Source organism: Mixophyes fleayi, chromosome 3, assembly GCF_038048845.1.
Source record: "Mixophyes fleayi isolate aMixFle1 chromosome 3, aMixFle1.hap1, whole genome shotgun sequence".
In the NCBI taxonomy this organism is placed as follows: domain Eukaryota; kingdom Metazoa; phylum Chordata; class Amphibia; order Anura; family Limnodynastidae; genus Mixophyes; species Mixophyes fleayi.
In genome coordinates, this window is record NC_134404.1 from 301,170,761 (window position 1) to 301,189,258 (window position 18,498).

An 18,498-nucleotide genomic window follows, 5' to 3' on the forward strand; every position below is an offset into this window, starting at 1 on the left:
CACTGTCACATTGGTGGCCAAACGGCATTTAACCCTTGCAAAACTGCAGCTACTTATTCAAAATGATAAAATATGGTGATTTTGCCCACTTTGCCCCCTGATTTCATGTCCAAAACCATGTTGGGTCAGGCTAAATACTATTGCAGGTTGTATAAGGGACACCCTTTAGTGCTACTCTGATGTGAAATCGGTGATCCAACTTGATTTAATCCTTTAAAAATAAATTTTTCTGAATAAGAAGCTGGAGCATGAATAAGAAGTGAATAAGAAGTGAATAAGAAGCTGGCCTAAAAAAGCTAACTTCGATCTCGTAACAAAAAAGGGGTGGGAATTTACGGTTATGTGAGTCTGGTTTTGTTGGAAGTTGCACAGCTTTGGGCTGTTCATGAGCATATTTGTGTCCCGATTTTTTTTTATAAAAATGTTTAGGTTTCCAAAACATCATTAGACAGTGAACTTCAACTAATAGCCTTAGTTATTATTTGAAGGTCCTCTCCCATTTACAGAGCTCTTTCCCAATCATATAAACGATCCACACAACAGACACTTTGCTTTCTGTTTTTAATTTGATATCACTATAGTACTTTCCAATGCTGTGCTTACACGTATAAAACAGCAGCCATTTTCCCGGCGATTCATTCAAGGCTGCACAGGCAAAGTGACTCCACAAACATGGATGGTGCAATGAGGACACTTTTTTTTTTTACTGTATTTTTTTATATTAATGTCAAGACCCATGAGTGCTGAGTGATGTCAGCGGGTGTCGGAAGTATTCAGAGCGCCCTGGCCTGTCCATAGCTGCTCTCATCAGGTGCGTATCAGCGGCTCAGATCTCCCTCCCGCTGCATGTATGGCATGGAGCTGCTGAATACTTGCAATGTGCTTACATACACACATACATGTGTATACATATACTTGCCAGACAGAGCTTTATAACGATTCAGAACACTGCATGTTCCTATTACAGTTATTAGGTGTTCTATGCGCAAGTGGTGGTGCCATAAGTAAAATCTATATACGTGTAGGTAATAATTCATATCAGAGGTAAGCACCCAGTATCTCTTGCGGAACTGCAAGCTCCAGCATTCCCTGCCAGTCACAAGCTTGCAATATATGACAGGACAAGTAGTTCCCTAATAGCTGTGGGGGATCTGCAGATTGCTTACTTATGTGTTATATAACTAATCACCAAAACAGTGGTGCTTAGGTCCTCTCCACAAGTCTCCCGTCCCTGCTGCATGTTGCTACAGTATTTAGCTGTGATCGTGGTAGGTTTGCAGAGGGTTAAGACGTTGCTTGTGGTGCAGAACCAATATGGCTGTAACGTGTCCTACTTGTCAAGGTCAGTGTGTGATCTGTTCCCTCTGCCAAGAGCAAGGCCATCCTACTGACAGGTCAATGTGAGTTTCTTAAAATAAACCCGCACTTTAATGCTTCATACATTAGTGTCATGCTAAATACAGACCCTCTTCCCTAGGAGAACTAATAACACCTTACAAGTCACATAGCACAATTAGAGGTCACCCCATCACCTTACTGGTCTCTGCAGTAATGACAAGCCTGGCTTCATGAGTTTATTTTATTACTCATTATCACTATCCCATGCTGAACTATTTCTGTCATTTTCCCAATTAAGCCCCCTGTTATCATGTACTTCATAATTATATACATCTATTTGTTTATTGTGAGGCAAAGTTGATACAATGTTACAGTCCTGTTATTAGTTACTATGTTGTGACTGTGCTGCGCTTCCCAGCAAATAGTTTATTTTTTCTCCAGCTCTTTAGACATAAGAGGTTCTTCATAGGTGCCATCATGCTCTGGATGTAGATGTCAGGCACCAAGGGACGTGTGTGAGCTGCGAGCTTGCTGGGGATACAGCCCAGCTGTACTGAGTGCAGGCTATATATGGAAGCCTCCTCTGGCATGTGTGTGGCTGTGGTTGGCTGGCTGATGGTGGGTGTCAGTGGGGATGGGGTTAGCAGGAGGCGTTGCAGAAATGCCATATCTGATGCACTCTGCGCTACAACGATCACAAATGGAGTTCTTAATGTAGTTGGTTTACCAGGCAATGAAGTGGTGTGTGCAGAGGCCGGCTGTACGTTGTCAGTGATTTCTTATGGCGGCCTCTTGCATTTTGCAAGGCTGTGACATGCACTAAATAGGGTTAACACATTACTGATCAGTCACAGCAGAGGAGGGGGAGAATACGTGCACAACTAGACTTGCCTCCTTGGGGTGGGAGAGGGCTGTCACATGCCATCCCGGGAACGCCCACCCCCATTGATGAAATGTACATGGCGAGTTTTCACCTCTGCCCAGTGCATATAAAGATTGTACACGGAAGGGCACCTAGTGGAGGTGTCAGGGCCAGGTAGCTCGTTAAGTAATTAGTGCTCTCAACTTTCCCTTTCAAGCACCCCATCGGTGAGGGAGGAGAGTAACCCTCACTGTACAGGAATTTGCTTACCTCCTGCCTGGAAGCTGGAATTAATTCCTGCTTGATTGATGCCAATTTCTAATTGATTGGAGCCACACAGAAGTGTCACTAATATATATATTAGTTCGGCCAGTTTTGGTGATTATAACCTAGCACATTGACAAAGAATTTTAAAATATGTCTTCATTTGCACAAGGTAAGTAGACTCTCTTAATTTTAATGCAGTCTGCTCGATTTGCTTTTCACTTAATTTTCTGTGAAATGATTGGAAACACATTGCAGAATAGTGGATTGTAGCCATCTAGTAACAGATAGGTGAAGGGGGAAACATGTGTGGGTAAGCTTTGGATTCCTGCTTGGTATGTGAGCTAGCACAGTACAGTTAATTTTTGGTAATTGAAGCCTAGTAATTGCTCAAGGGTCATTTAGAAGACAAGATGCAAAGGCAGATAGTCCTGTCAGCTATCTCATCAGCAGTAGTAGAGTGAATTGCATGTTTGTGCTGATTTGATCATGCTGCTATTTGGCAAGGACCCCACTGTTGGATTTATTTATTTAATTTGTTTTTTAGCCATTAGCCTCTGTTGGTTGCGAGGTGTATACGTGGTTTGGTTCCCTGATTCATAGATTGCAAAGTAGCAGGAACTAGTCTACAGGAACTGGAGGCCATAGCTGGATCACAGATTACTGCTGCATTGCTGCAACATACATGGATACTGTCATGAAGAATGTTTGCATGCAGACAATATTGTCTCTCAGAATTCTGGGCTACCAGCTCTGTCAATTCATTGACTGCGCAGAATGCACCTAGGTTGTTTATGCTCCGTTGTGCAGGCTGAAAACATAGTTGCTGGGCAATGAATGTATGGATAAATTTCACACACAGTGTTTGGGTTACTGCCTTTCATGGGCATCTTAGTAGATAATATACCAGATGATTATGCAGCATTCTGAACCAAAGAGTAAACGTCTACAACAAAAAAGGCCAAAATATTGTAAGTGCAGGTTTGTCAGAAAAATCCACAACCACTGAGTTCATTTCTTGCTTATAGGATAAGAGAGCTGTGTGTCTGGCATCTGAATCCTACATTACTTTGCCAACCCTTCAGTTATAAAAATATATTCTTACATTTGGTGACTTTTATTTCACCAGGGTGTGTGTGTGTGTGTGTGTGTGTGTGTGTGTGTGTGTGTGTGTGTGTGTGTGATCTTTCTATCTGAAGGTTAAACACTCCTATATGAGGATCACCTTCTATCTCAACTAGATTGATTTAAAATAGAATTGTGTGTAAAAGGAAAAATGTGCTCCCTACTGTAAACTATTAAGGTATCTGTGATATAGATAAGTTTATGTATTGTAAGAATCCTGAAGACTGGAGGTTTGTCTTTGCATTTGTGAGAGAGTGCGCTATATTTTAATATTTTCCTATTATTTTCACTCCCTATTTTTCTGACATGACTATCATAAACATTTGTGATTTCATAGACACAGGTTCACAGCTCTCAGCATGTCATATGATGATGGAGGTTACAGTAAAATCAGAGCTCATAGAGGCGGTCCAACCCCTTTTTGCTCACTAGATCATGTGCCATGTGACTGTGGTTGCCATCAGTTGCGGAACTACCATTGGTGATGCAGTGCACCGGGGCCCATGGAGGTAGTGTGGCCCACTGCATGGTAGATGCAGAGGGTCAGGGGCCCAGTTTCCCACATACCTGCACCAGGGCCCACAGCTGCCTAGTTCTGCCTCTGCTTGCCATGGTAGTTCAGAAACACAAATCATTAATAGCAGTTTGAAGAAAAAGGGAATATGGTAAATAACAGCATTCTACTTATAGCCCTCTACAGTGATTTATGTTAACAAAACACACTTGATTTTTTTTCATGGGATTGCCGATTGAATAAAAAGTACATTAAGTATAGAGGTACCCGTTAAGCAATAATGCTGTTGATATTGAAATACTGAAGTAATCTGCTAGTATTTCATTGCCCAATGTAAGCCTCTTATATTCTGTGGTTTGCTTAGAGATACTAAGGATTATTTATCACAGTCAAATGCAAAGGTGGTTACCAGAATGAAGAAATTCTTTCAGTGTGTGTGTCTTAATAGGGCTTTAAGCTCCCATAACAGCAGCTTTGCTCCTGTTGGAGGATGTATCATGAATTCAGTCCTCAGCGTCTCTCTAGCCCTGTTTCTCAAGTACACGGTCCTGGGCACAGGGCTTACCTCTGGCTAAAACCCTCCCTGGGCACAGGGCTTACCTCTGGCTGATACCCTCCCTGTCTTGTTCCCATCCTTGCTCTCTTCTCACCTATATACTATCCAACTCATTCGTTTATACTCGTTGTCTTTCTTAAAGGTAGCAAAACGCACACAATCTTTTTGAAACCAGACTCTGTAATGTGATCAAGATTTTTGATATTTTTTTGATGTTATGACATATCTTCTAAAAAAAATTTTGATTTATTATGATACATTCCATAGAATTTGATGTAAAAAAAAATAAACTTTTTTTTTTATTCAGTTTTTGTTGACAATGGTGCAATCTCCTCTAAAAACGAGTTGTATGTTTTTGTATACATTATTTTTTAGGGTTTTGATTCAAGCTGTTTTATTCGTTTTTACTATTTTACAGTTTGCTAAGTGTCATGTGAATACTATGGCAACTACCGTCACCTGACATATAATCTAGTGAGCAGCCTTTGTCTACAATCTCATTACCACTGAGAAGCTTCCTGACTGGCTGTGGAGGGAGACACTTTTGTGGCTAACAATTTGATTGATACATAACAGAATTCATTTGGCAGATTGAAATATTTTCTTAAGGAACAGATTTCATGGATATATTAGTATTCACTTGTTTCCATTTTGGCTGAAAATATCTTTATTTTGTTTTTTGTTAATAAAATAGAAATATGTTCATTTTTTTTAGGGCTAGTTTATCAGCATGCCTTTGCTATGACTTATGTTTCAAGAGCAATAAACTTTTGAATGGTTTAACTTAATAAATGTCTGGACGCTGCTTTCCCCACACCTGGTACCCAGGTCTGTCTTTAGAATTAACATTCTTGATTGCTAGAAAGCTATGAACCCCCAAAACCAGAGACAGAGCGGTGTGAATGGCTTTTTATATTTTCCTTCACAAATTTAACTAATTATCATATCAAAATCTACTTACCCAGTATAAGAGACAATGCAGTGACAATCTAATTTGGTCCAGATTACCTGAAGAAGATCAAAGCACCAGACAATGAGTACAGATGTAATCAATCAGATGTGACAGGGGAGTCAGGACATCTTTGCATGATATCTGGTTTCAAAAAGTAACTAAACCATCTTCAGATATGAAGATGATGACGCTAGGAATGGAAAACATGCATTTAGCGTTCTCTGTCAAAGGTGTCCGTGTGTGTCCGTGTGTGTGTGTCCGTGTGTGTCCGTGTGTGTGTGTGTGTGTGTGTGTCCTTCTTTTCCTCTGAAGTCCAGCAAAGAAAATTAAGAACCAGAAAGTCACTGGCTTTGGCTTTTGGCATAAGACAAGATGTCTGTTGACCCACAGTACACGATTGTTGCCAGCCCCCAATGTTTTTCTTGGTTTGTGCTTCATTTCCTTTATACTAGTCTGTGACCACCATACCAGTGCTAAATATCTTTCCAAGCAACCACTGGGCGGCAGTTTTTTCTTTACATTTTATTTCTTAAATTAACAAAGCGGTTTCCTATTTTTGTAGCTATTGTTGTCTTTGTGCAGACATGACGTTCTTTTGTTTTAGTTAGTTTATTTGCTACATATTTCACTACTTGCAGAAAGCTTGGAGCAACTTATTTCTACATTTTCCTCTTGTTTGAAACATTTTATTGCAGTCGTTGAAGAGGTAAATTTTGCCTTGTTTGCTATTAAAAGGCAACATGATAAGAATTCTGACCAGTATATAATTTTACTCTTTGAAGTGCAAGCTCTTCACTGTAGAAGACTGTGCGCTGTTTTATTGGCCTCTCTTAATGTTTATTTAGAGAGTGACAGCATTTACGGAATCGATTGAATTGTCCACAAACATGTTACTGATTAAAATATCTGATCTGTATTTTTTAAGAAGTTAGAAAGTAATTTGGGGGGAGCTATGTTGTCTGTTCTGTTAGATGAAGACTGATGAAGTCCAGATTGTATGTAGTGTTTTCCTTTTTACCTCTTCCCAGCCCCTTCCATAGATTAATGTGAGCTTGTTCACCAGTTGGACCTCAGCCAAGAGTCATTAGTATGCATGGCTGCAATGGTCCTGATATTTGCATGTTCGTGTATTTTTAGGTTGCATTTGACGTGAATTAAATTAAATCGCTACCTCCAGTGGGGGCACATATTCCCCCGGGCCTCTTACATAAAAGTCCCATAACAGTATTTGGCATGTATCATAATGTTCCTTTGCAGTATTCTACCATTGTTGGGCATCTCAACACTCTGTGAAGATATATCTGGAATTTCTACATATTTTCTTGTCGATTGTGTTGTACTTTATCATTTTCTTGTATTTTTGAATGACCTTTCTATATTATCTGTTTAAAAATACATTGAATAACACAAGGTGGTATGTGTGCAACAAATGCTTCTGTGACCTCTGGTATTTCTATCTAGAGGAGTAAGGTTACAATTTAAATGTCCAATATGTCCCTGTGGGGATTTAAAATTGTAGTGTAGGTTACCAAAGGTCACTATGCAGCGTATCGTTTATGACAACATTTTTTTTTATACATGCTCCCAGTTCTGTTATTTCAGTGTAATGACAACCTAGATGGTAATGTAAACAGTAAGAGATTTTTTTTCATTAAATATATATATAATTTATTTTTTAAATACTTGCTATTTACAAGTAAGGTTTTGTCACATCGAGCACTTGCCTGAGCTTTTGTGACATGTGTGATGCAACAAAACCATCTGGTCTGTCTAATAATGAGTAATAATAATAATAGTTACCTCACTTTTCCTATTAACTGCCACTACCAAGATTCGATTCCAAAGCTAACACTTTGAGGAAGTTCTTCGGTTCCCCCAGTCTTATATCCCACTACAATAAAAGCTTGAATTAACCAGAGTTATGGTAAAATGAAAAATACCCTATACTTCAGTTTTGTAGCATAATAACCAAGCTTTCTAGCACGTTTATCCCTTAATAACACAAAGACAGAATGTTATTAAATGGTGTTTAATACACCAAACAATGTCACAATGCTTAGGGTATAACAATTACCCATAAAATGACATAAATGAAATAAAGCAGAACACTCCTGTTTATTCATGTAATCTGCATCTGGAAGTTGGCAACAATGCAGACAGCTCCTCAATAAGATTAACCCCCCTAAAAAGTCTGATAACTTGAATTCCATTATTTTTAAGCACACTTGTTTCCATGTCCCAACCCCCTCCTTGTAAGGTCACCAGGTTTGTGAATATGCTAAGGAGATCTATTATGGCTTGTCAACACACTTCTCAGGATTTCTTAAAAATTATATGTTTCCTTTGGTACATTCTAGAAATATAATTTTACATTCAATCAACAGGTCATAAATTTCAGCACATAAAATATGACAATATCAGGCCCATGGTTAGGAAGTTAGTTGATTATTGTAGTTTGTCATGGGCCTAATCCCACTGATGTTTATATACCTATAGACTTGTATGCAAATATTAGTTCTGAACAATATTTCTTTGACGTATATATTGGCATATGAAATCATGAGGACTGGACTTGCTCACAGATTTGTCCTTTTGAATCCCCCGTATATTGCCTGCTTGTAGCCCTGGACACGCTGATTTAACCTGTGATCCTGGGCAGGAGCACATATCTGAAACATGACACCCAGCTCATCTGTGTTGGACAGTTACTGCAAGGAAGCTCCCAATGTCTCTACATAGATGCACTCAATAGGTTTTTGAAATTGATTTTTTTGTATTTAACCAGGGATTGTCTGGGCAGGGAGGGGCAAGGGGGCATCTGCCCGTGGTGCCGGTCCCATGGTGGGCCCCCGTGGATAGGGTCATGGGCTACCTGCAGTTTTGTTCCATTAAAACGTTTTTAATAGGCTCAGCAGCTGAACCCCCAGCCCCCCTCCCATTTTCTCCCGGGGCTCAAACTTGCCATCCAGCCCCTATATTTAATCCTTAACACCCTGTGTCTTCATAGGATAGAGGCAACTCCTCATGGGGATAACCATTTCTGTTTTCATATTTCTAACTCGTGATTATGACCTAATCACAACAGGTTTATTTAACATTGTTGTAATTGTCCAGTGAGACATTCGGAAAAGGTCATTCAGAATTAGGAATCCTATTTCTGTATATATAGTATTTCACAGAAGTGGTAACTGCCAAATGTTGACTTGAGTATTTAGACAGCAGTCTACCATCACAATAGTACAATATTTTCTTTGTTTTTACCAAACATTAACTTTGTGCAAGAATTATCAAAGCATGTTCACGTTTTGCCCTATGTGAACAGATCTTCAGAACAATATACTTATTCCTGGATCATTTTCCACACACCTGCTTGAAGCAAAATGTATTCACATGCTCCCTGCTGTAAAATGCATTGCTTTACAAAACCCACAAATTACAGAGTTAATTGTTGACAAATCACACATACCCTTTCTCTTAACTGTGCCTCAGGACCCACAGCTTTAATAGCTCAGAAACAGCAGCTATGTTGAGCTATATTCAACTTGCAAACAGATGTTTCATATCTCTGAGATCTAATAAGACTGAAATAAAAAGGCTTTTGATTTGTAAAGCTGGGGCTAGCTTTGCGGATTGGCCAGAGCTGAGCAGATCACTGTCCAGTTTGGACATGTATGTGGGTAGCCAAATTGCAGGGTGACTGGATCACTTCTGGTCCACATGCATTGGAAGATGACTGAGCACATAGGCCCTTAGCAGTCATCTTGTGGCTTGATATACAGGTATACCAGTAGCAGTCTGACTAATTATGGGGATAGCATTGTATTCATTTTGGGGCTACACATGCAGATACGTTGAGCCCAATTGCCTGATATATCTGTGTCTGTTGCCAGGTTAAGTCCTGTATCTATGTACAGCAACCGACAAGGTCAAAGAGACGTGGACTAAAATTAACCAAAACTCTCTAGACTGTAAGCAAATGCCAGTATTTATAACTCCCCTGTTTTAAAATATCAATATAAATAGCATTTCCACGCAAACCCAAAAATCTGGAATTAACTCCTCACTTTAGGGCCATTTTGGCTAGCTATATATCCAGAACCTCTGGTATTATAGCATAGATAAAATCAGATATGTAGAGCATGTTTGATGTGATCCTGTCACCTCCACATAAAACAAAGAAAATATTCCCCTCCTATTTATTATACATACCTATACGTTTTGTTATTGCTTATCTGTTGTTTGTTCTCATCTAGAACTGCTACTGGCATGGTAATACACCCATTGCTCAGACATAGACCTTTCTGCTGTTGTGTACATCAATATGATATAGATGAGACAGGTGAAATATGTAATAGAAAAATATTCCTGTAGGGATAGTGTAATATAGATAATATATATTGTGAGACTTCTATTGCCAATAAGAATCTGGTCAGTATACGGAGACACTGGACACCCCATATTTAATGGCCACATCCTCTCCCATTAAATGCATGTCGTGGCCCAAATTTACAACTGATGGAGAGAAGACTCTGGGCTTATTCGCCCCCTGGCAGCATCCAACTCTCCACTCACACTCTGGCTGACATACCCTTGGGTTCCAGTTGAGTGCACGATGACATGCTAACCTATGACCCTCTAACCAGCTATTATGTGCCCTGATTAAAGTTTTGTAACTAGATATTTACAGTTATGACTTCTCCCCACTCTGTACCCCCACCATTCCCTCCTTTTTTTTTTTTTTTTTTGCGGACTCCTTACGTATAAAACTTCACATGAGCCAGACAGTATGTAAGTGTAGGATACTATGGAACCGTGTACTAAGTCTGGGCTATTGCCACTGAGGTTGGGGAGCAACCTTGTGACCAAAATTGATTTTTATAACCCTTTTTAAGTGCGTTTTCATTTGTTCTTTAATAAATGAAAATCGTTTTATCGATTGCGTGGTTCTTTATGTCCATGTATCTCTCTCCTACCATTGCATATACATATCTTCCACTTACAGTTCATGAATTGGTATGTCAGTTCGCTCTAACAGTAGATATAAGTCTGTTTGGGTACCATAAGATGAGGGTAGGGTTACAATTGTTCCTTTTACAAATCTTGTGATGAAGCTGTACTTGGGGAAACTTCAGGACTGGCTCTGAGTAAAGATAGCAGTAGTGCTTATGGGATATGTTAAATTGAAATATGGAAGAAGGTCTTGGAGTAAATTAGTGCAAGCTATAGATAGTAATACTGATCCATCAATAAGATGCTGTTGGTGTGGATTGAGAAATTGTTAATGAGGGAACAAATCCCATACATATGCTTTATATTGCACTGGCATCAGGTGCTGTCTTGAAATAACACTGCCTGGTAACTATGGGAATACACGACTAATAAGCCTTAATTACTGAAACCAGAATGAAGAAAAATCATTTTGATTACTTCACAGCAAATAAACGCATCACTCTGAAGTTGGTGTGAATCATTCTCAATAACACCTTGCATCAAACAGTTTTTCTTAAATATGTTGAAAAGCATTCAATAGAGCTGAATACCTAATTAACAACTATACAGAGAAGTACACACATATGTTTCAATCACTTCTACATACACAAGCAATGAAATTGGACCCACCTGGGACTGACGGATTTACTACTGGTGACCTTTACGTAATCAGAGACTAATAGACAAGAACATCTAGCCCTGGAGGTTTGGAGGCTGATGACTGGCCACGTCAGCCCTTATTGGCTTGGGATAAAATAAGGGGTCCATTTAATCGGGTGCGGAGCCAAAATAGCGATGTAAACACAGGCAAAAGCTCTTTCACCGCTTTTTGTAATTTAACAAAGGGTTAACAACGGGATTTTTCCTCCCTCAATGTAATTACTGGAGCTTATTGCAGTTCCCATAGTCCCCTATGCGGACAGCAGAATTAGTCAATTTACTGAGCTGTGAAAAGCAAAGCTATGCCATCCTGACTGGCCATGGTCGGGAATGGAACTCGTGACCCCAGCGCTGAGAGGCAGAAGAGGCTGTGTGGAGTTTGTATGTACTCCCCGTGTTTGCGTGGGTTTCCTCCGGGTGCTCCGGTTTCCTCCCACACTCCAAAAGCATACTAGTAGGTTAATTGGCTGCTATCAAAATTGACCCTAGTCTCTGTCTGTCTGTCTGTCTGTGTGTGTGTGTGTTTGTGTATGTTAGGGAATTTAGACTAAGCTCCAATGGGGCAAGAATTGATGTGAATGAGTTCTCTGTACAGCGCTGTGGAATCAATGGCGCTATATAAATAAATGGTGATGATGATGACTATTGTTGTGTTGCAGGGGATTTTGAGTATTATAGGGAGTCTATAAGTTAAGGGTTAGTAAATTGCATTGTTGGTGTTTTATTGCACTGATGTATTTGGTGCCCATACAGGTAACGTAATGAATGAGCCCCACTATAAAAAGCAACTTCTTCTATGCACAGTTTAATTTATACCCATTTTAGCTGCATTGACCCGTTGGCTATGCTGATAAATTAGAACAGAATAGGAACAAAAGACTGTGCAATAAACTTTGCAGTGTGAATTCAGGTTATGAAAACAGAAAAATGATTGATATAATTTTATAGCATAAAAACAGAGAATTTGATTTATTTTTAAAAAATAAGAGGACAAGGAACTCTAATAATCCATTCTATATATTGAAATGTTTCTATAATTTTTCCCCTCTGACCTTCTCTCCTCTAAGCTCTGCATGTTCATCTCTTGAAGTCTGTCTTACTCTGCAGCTTAGACATCCTTATGGTATCCCTTGTATAAATGTTTCCCCACTTTAGAGGTTACCATATTTTGAATACTATTGACCAGCAATACTCTATTTATAGCTGCGATCCAGCCCTGACTGCTCTTTAGCTTCTATGCATTGCATTTCTATGATGCCTATAGCGTATTATAATGTGGTACTGTAATAGCACATCATTGTATGAGCCTATACTATTGTGACGTGGTGGTACAGAAGTTGTAAGTGAATGGAGTTTAACACCACCATCTAGCAGCCTATTTTGACCACTGCTACTATGTGCATTCATAGTACAGAACATTACAGGTGAACCTAACAGGTGAGAGCAAGGAAGCCGGTCACTATGTTAAACACTGGCTGCAAAATAGTGCAGAGCCTTCAGCAGTAGCAGGAAGCAAAGAATTACACTTATTAGGAAGTCTTATAATAAGGTTTTGGCTAAAATGAAAATTCGATTGGCGAAAGATACATTTTTGTTTTATTTCTCCTTTTGTATTGGTGGAATGTAAATATTGATCAATGTGTAAGTGTCCTGCTCTAGGACTATATCTAGTTTCTATGCTAGTGCTATAAAGTTTGCTTTTTGTACATCCTTATTGGTTGCTTTCTGTTTCTAACAATGCCTTTATTTCCCCTAAAGTTCTGTCTATGCTTATAGAGTTGTGCTAATCTTTTTGCAGTACAGAAGCCTGGGCGTGCTCTAGTGACGCGGAATGTATGTGACATCCCTAGGTTTGTGTATAACGTTATCGAGGGAATGGTTAGGTGCAGAAAGGTCAGGAAATATGACAGCAGGCAATGACATAGCAAACACTTCCTTTACATTTGTTGATAACCTGCACAGGGGGTTGATATAAAACTATATCTACAATACACATTCCCATGTGCTAGGCACCATTAAGCAAATAACATGTTTGAGGTTAGAGCACCTTCAAGCTAAGATTGGAAAAATCACTATTGATATCTTTTCTAGATCTGTTTCTGTCATCTCTGCACAGTGGAGGCAGACATGTTGTGGTCTGAAGCAATATTCATGACCTTGAGCATAAGTGTATTTTTATTTTGAAGCTTTGTTCCGGAATTGATTGACATAGCAGAGATGATCCAGTGTCATTCATATTATTGGGGATGTGCAGATTGGGGCAGCTTGTTTGTTTTAATCTGGATGGACCTTTATAGATTTAGGGTGTATGATGTGAAAATAGTAAACGTGTTAAAGTATTGAAGAGACTGTAATCTGTTTTTAACAGAAGCTGTACTTTGAGAGGTCGGAAGTGTTAGCTTTTATCGATACAGTGCAAAGGTGGTCAACAGCCATCCTTATTAGAATACTTCCCATTGTTTTTTGTTGTATATAGAGGATACTGTATAATTCCTAATTCCATAGAATGTTCAAGCCTTCATAACACACACACACACACACACACACGGCTCTTCTTAGGGCAAAGTTTGTTTCTTAATAACGTGTCACAGAGCTAGCGCAGTGCATTCATATAGTACATGTATTATACTACTTTAAAAAAAACTGCTATCTGGTTTCTTGTGTCTCTCTAATAGCTCTGGCACATAGCTTTTGTTTGTTCTCCATGAAACTCTTTACAAAGTAAAATGACCCGGACAGAAGTGCTCCTCTGCACAAAATCCTTCTCTTTTTACAGCTGGGTCTCTTCCCACTCTGAGGGACTTACTTCTCCAGACCAGAGACATGTGCCCTACACTTGTAGAGAGTACACAGGGCAGCATTTGTCTTCTGTCATTTATACCTAAACCCCCATGAACAATCCGTAAGGCTTAATAACGCTTTGTCTCCACTAGATGCAAAAGACGCAAGTGAATAGCTGATAGTGACTGTAAATGGTGCATAATGTCTGGGTATTAAGGCAAGATATCTAACAGAAGCATAATGGAATCTGTCTGCTCCATGCACATTTCCAGCTACCAATTAAAATGTGGATTACATCTGAAACAACAAAAGCGCTAACACAATGGTAATCTAACCAGATGTTAAGTGCATTTACTTGTATCTGGTTAGTTTACATATAAGGTAGAATGTAAAATCATTTGCAGAGTGAGTTTTTCATGTGTAGCATATGTTTCCTGTGTGATGTGCAGGTCTGGAATGTATGTGTGTTGGTTATCTCATGGCACTCTTCATATGGTCTCGGTGCTCATTCTTTCCCTGTGTAGCTAAATTGAAAAGGAGTGTGTTAAAAGATGAATGTTTTTATGAAATCCAGTAAGATTCATCATCATTATTATCATCATCGTCATCACCATTTTTTTATATATCGCTACTGATTCTGCAGCGCTGTACAGAGAACTCATTCACATCAATCCCTGCCCCATTGGAGCTTACAGTCTAAATTCCCTAACATACACACACACACTGACAGAGAGAGAGAGACTAGGGTCAATTTTGATAGCAGCCAATTAACCTACCAGTATGTTTTTGGAGTGTGGGAGGAAACCGAAGCACCCGGAGGAAACCCACGCAAACCGGGGAGAACATACAAATTACACACAGATAAGAACATGGTCGGGAATTGAACTCATGACCCTAGTGCTGTGAGACAGAAGTGCTAACCACTTAGCCACTGTGCTGCCCTATACAGCTGTAGCTGTTACCCTGTAAGATTTTATATATATAATTTATTTTTATTTTTTTGTGGCCTCCGATCTTGCCTGTTAATCAGGAAAGTCTCTTTGAGATGATGCATCTTAATGCAATTCAGACTAAACATTTAGTTAAAAATTGGGCGGCAAATCCGTGTGACTCCAGACAGAACCCTATCTGTGGAGTTTGTATGTTCTACCCGTGTTTGTGTGGGTTTCTTTCAGTTGCTCCGGTTTCTACCACACCCCAAAAACATACAGGTAATTTAATTGGCTTTTGACACAATGGACGTGTGTGTGTGTGTGTGTGTGTATGATGACTATAAAAATAATAAAATTTGCATTAATAACATGTATGAAACCTTCTCAATAATACAGCTCGTTATGGAACAAGAAAATCTTAACCTAAAACTATAAGATGCAAAGTAGATTATAACCTTTCAAAATCTGCTATCTTCATTTTTATATGTTTGATTTAACATGTATAACCTTTATAAAGTGATGCCCCTTGCCAATGTTAATTTATGTATTTATGAGCATATTCACAATAAAGCTACTGAGCGATGTCACGTCGTTTAATTTGAGGCTGCCGACATTGTTCTATGAACAGAAGAATAACTGAAGGGGAAGATTTACTTTGCAGAATTGTAGCCTAGTTTAGTAATCCTTAATTAAAAATAAAACATGAATATTTTGCATTTTTTTTTTTTTTGCATGGAGGAGCGCTCTGCTCTACAGTTCTGTATTTTATGAGCTACAGAAACTCATGCAGGTGTTCCATAAACCACCTGAACAGGGTATTGTTGGAGAGCCCCTAAAGCCACGGAACATAATTTGTTTTTTTTTTTGTCCAGTCCTGCTTTCTCATGCTTGTTTCTTTAGTGAAATACATACATTTGTGCTTTTAGCGTGTTTATTTTGTATCCAAGTTTGTTTAGCAATTCACCTGTATACAGTATAAAATAGGATCTTGCGTGTGAAGTCACACAGTGGATCTGCCCAAAGCATCATGGGAGGATATCCTCATAACCATGATTATCTTGTAGGAGGGAATAGCTGTCATGTCATTGTGAGTTGATACCTCGGCTGCTTTCTTTATAATACATCCTTGCAAATTTGTGTTTGTGTTGCTTTATCACGGGCAGAGGTGAGCTGGAATGAGGGAGTCTAAGGCATCCTTGCCCCACAGAGTCCATGCAGTCATTAAGGGACTGCTTACTGGTTACAGTGCGCACTCTGCTGTGCACCAAATGGGAAGAAGGTCAAGAAAAATCAAACATGCAGGAAGTTAAACATTTCACAGGTCAAATATTTTAACTCTGTCCTTGGAAAATTAGACAGAGCTGACAACTGCTAATATTTTGCACATACACACAGTGGAGTATATTAGGACTATTGGCTGTTACGGATGTATCTAACTAAAGCAACACTACCACCTAGGGAAATGCAGAGAGCAGATTATATATATATATATATATATATATATATCTCTAAGCCTAGCGGCATGTGTTAGTGTGTGTGTGTGGAAAAAACTACCGGGTGACAGAGTGCTCAAGCTGCAGCGCCACCTGCTGGGCGGAGTTATATACTACACTGACCTACTAAATTCTTAGCATTATCGAATATATAAAAGCCTAGCGGCGTGTGTGTGTGTGTGTGGTGATGAAGATGACAAGAACCTTTTTAACACCTTAAGTAGCTTGATTTGACTAGAATGCATGAGTATCAAGCACGGGTTAACTTGTGTGTGTGTGTGTGTATGTGTGTGTATATGTATATATATATGTATGTATATATATATGTATGTATATATGTATGTATATATATATATATATATATATATATATATATATATATATATATATATATATATATATATATGTGTGTATGTGTCACTGTGGATGGAGACTGGAGGCAGACATGGGGAGAACATAAAACATCATCAGGAGGTGACCCTATACAAGTAACAGTCCAGATAGTGATTTTGTGTAGTAGAGTCCATACATTAATCCCACTCAGGTAATAATAACAGATGGTCCCACACAGGACCAGAGATGCACAAGTGCACACAAGAGACTGAAGAGCAATTCCACCAAGATGCGATCCACAACATCCCATGGCAGAGTATCGCCTCTTAGCGAAAATCAGTGGCTAACACCCTGATCTGACTTGGGTAATCTCCCTTTAAACCCACCAAATTCCCATAGTGATGGTGACCATCCAGGGAAGTGGTGTGTGAGGTCCCATATCGTGTTCCTCCACCAGATGCTCTTCTCTTGATGACCCCATACTGGGTCAGGCTCTGAAATGTCTCTTTTAAAGTCCAGAAAAAAACAATGGGAATCAGATGGAGGAAACAATGACAGGGTAATTGGTTGAAGACCTGAGCGCGCTCCTTGTAGAGATGGGATTTAACCCGTGAAGTGCTTTTTCAGCGAGATGTTCCCTTTTCCTCAAGGATACTTCCTGTGTGTAAGGTAACGAACCACCCAATAAGAAAACTCCATAGCAACTGGTCAGTCCTTGGGAGCTAAAACATAATGGACCCCTGTCGGTCTACTGAGGGGGTCGTCCACAAAATGCCTGCTACGGGGATATTCCTGATTCCCAGTGAAAGGCTGTATTCTTATTAATATTTGTTCAGAACAGAAAATTGCTTCATTTTAAAACTGACTACTAATATAATTTTACTGTTACACAGCAAGGCATTTAAACCATGTACTGAATTCCATAGTATAGCCTTTTAGTCAGAAACAAATATTTACTTGTGCAGCCAGTTTGTAATCTCCCTTCTGATGATGATCTATGATTTTGTCAGGATGGCTTTTGATGTATAGTCAATGGTTGAAATGGTTTTGCAGTGATATGTCTTATCGCCGCTACTGCCTTGATTGTAAAACTATTCCATTCTCTTACAATTTCCATACCTCCACTTCTTAATTTCCATATCTAATACTGTGTATAGTAACATGTGTTTTAATATATTGGTATATGGCACTATGCAAACTATAGATGTGTCTGGGAAAAGTCGGACAACTAATTTAAAATTTATCTGACATCCATGAAGCCATGTATTTAAACAGATGATGAATTAAGGAGGAAACATGTTTTGTACTTGGCAAAATATCAATGTTCAGTTTTATTGATTGAAACGTTAATTCAGCTGTAAATATAAATTAGGGAAGCACCAAATCGATATTTTGAGATTTGTCTCAATCCCAAAGAAAAGATTTACCTATATACTGAACCAAATCTTCACTGTAATTTTAGAACATAATAACTCTGCGTACCACATAATAAAACCTAAGAAATGAGGATTTGGTTGGTCTGGTCTTGATAAAAACTCTTTGGATTCAACCAAATAGATTATTTGTACCAGTATTGCCTTTTATTGTGGAGAATTATGCATTTTGTAGATCAATAACTGTCACTGCAGAGGTCTTATTACCTGCTGAAGGGTGTATATGTGGGACCATAACAAAAAATAAAGTAAAATGTATCCCATAT

At 39.0% G+C, this 18,498-nt stretch overlaps 1 protein-coding gene across 2 annotated transcripts in view; it reads left to right on the forward strand.

The window, feature by feature from the left end:
- Nucleotides 1-706: 706 nt before the first annotated feature.
- The window catches only part of UGP2 (UDP-glucose pyrophosphorylase 2), a 58,227-nt gene continuing 40,435 nt past the window's right edge, over nucleotides 707-18,498 (forward strand). The window contains exon 1 of one of the 2 annotated variants that reach the window (XM_075203896.1): nucleotides 707-811. Coding sequence is in view for 1 of the 2 variants with exons in the window: in XM_075203895.1 (XP_075059996.1) it covers nucleotides 2,618-2,636 (19 nt within the window). In the remaining variant the exon portion in view is untranslated. Of the gene's footprint in view, nucleotides 812-2,242; nucleotides 2,637-18,498 lie in introns of those variants that run through there. The other variant, XM_075203895.1, reaches the window with a different exon arrangement.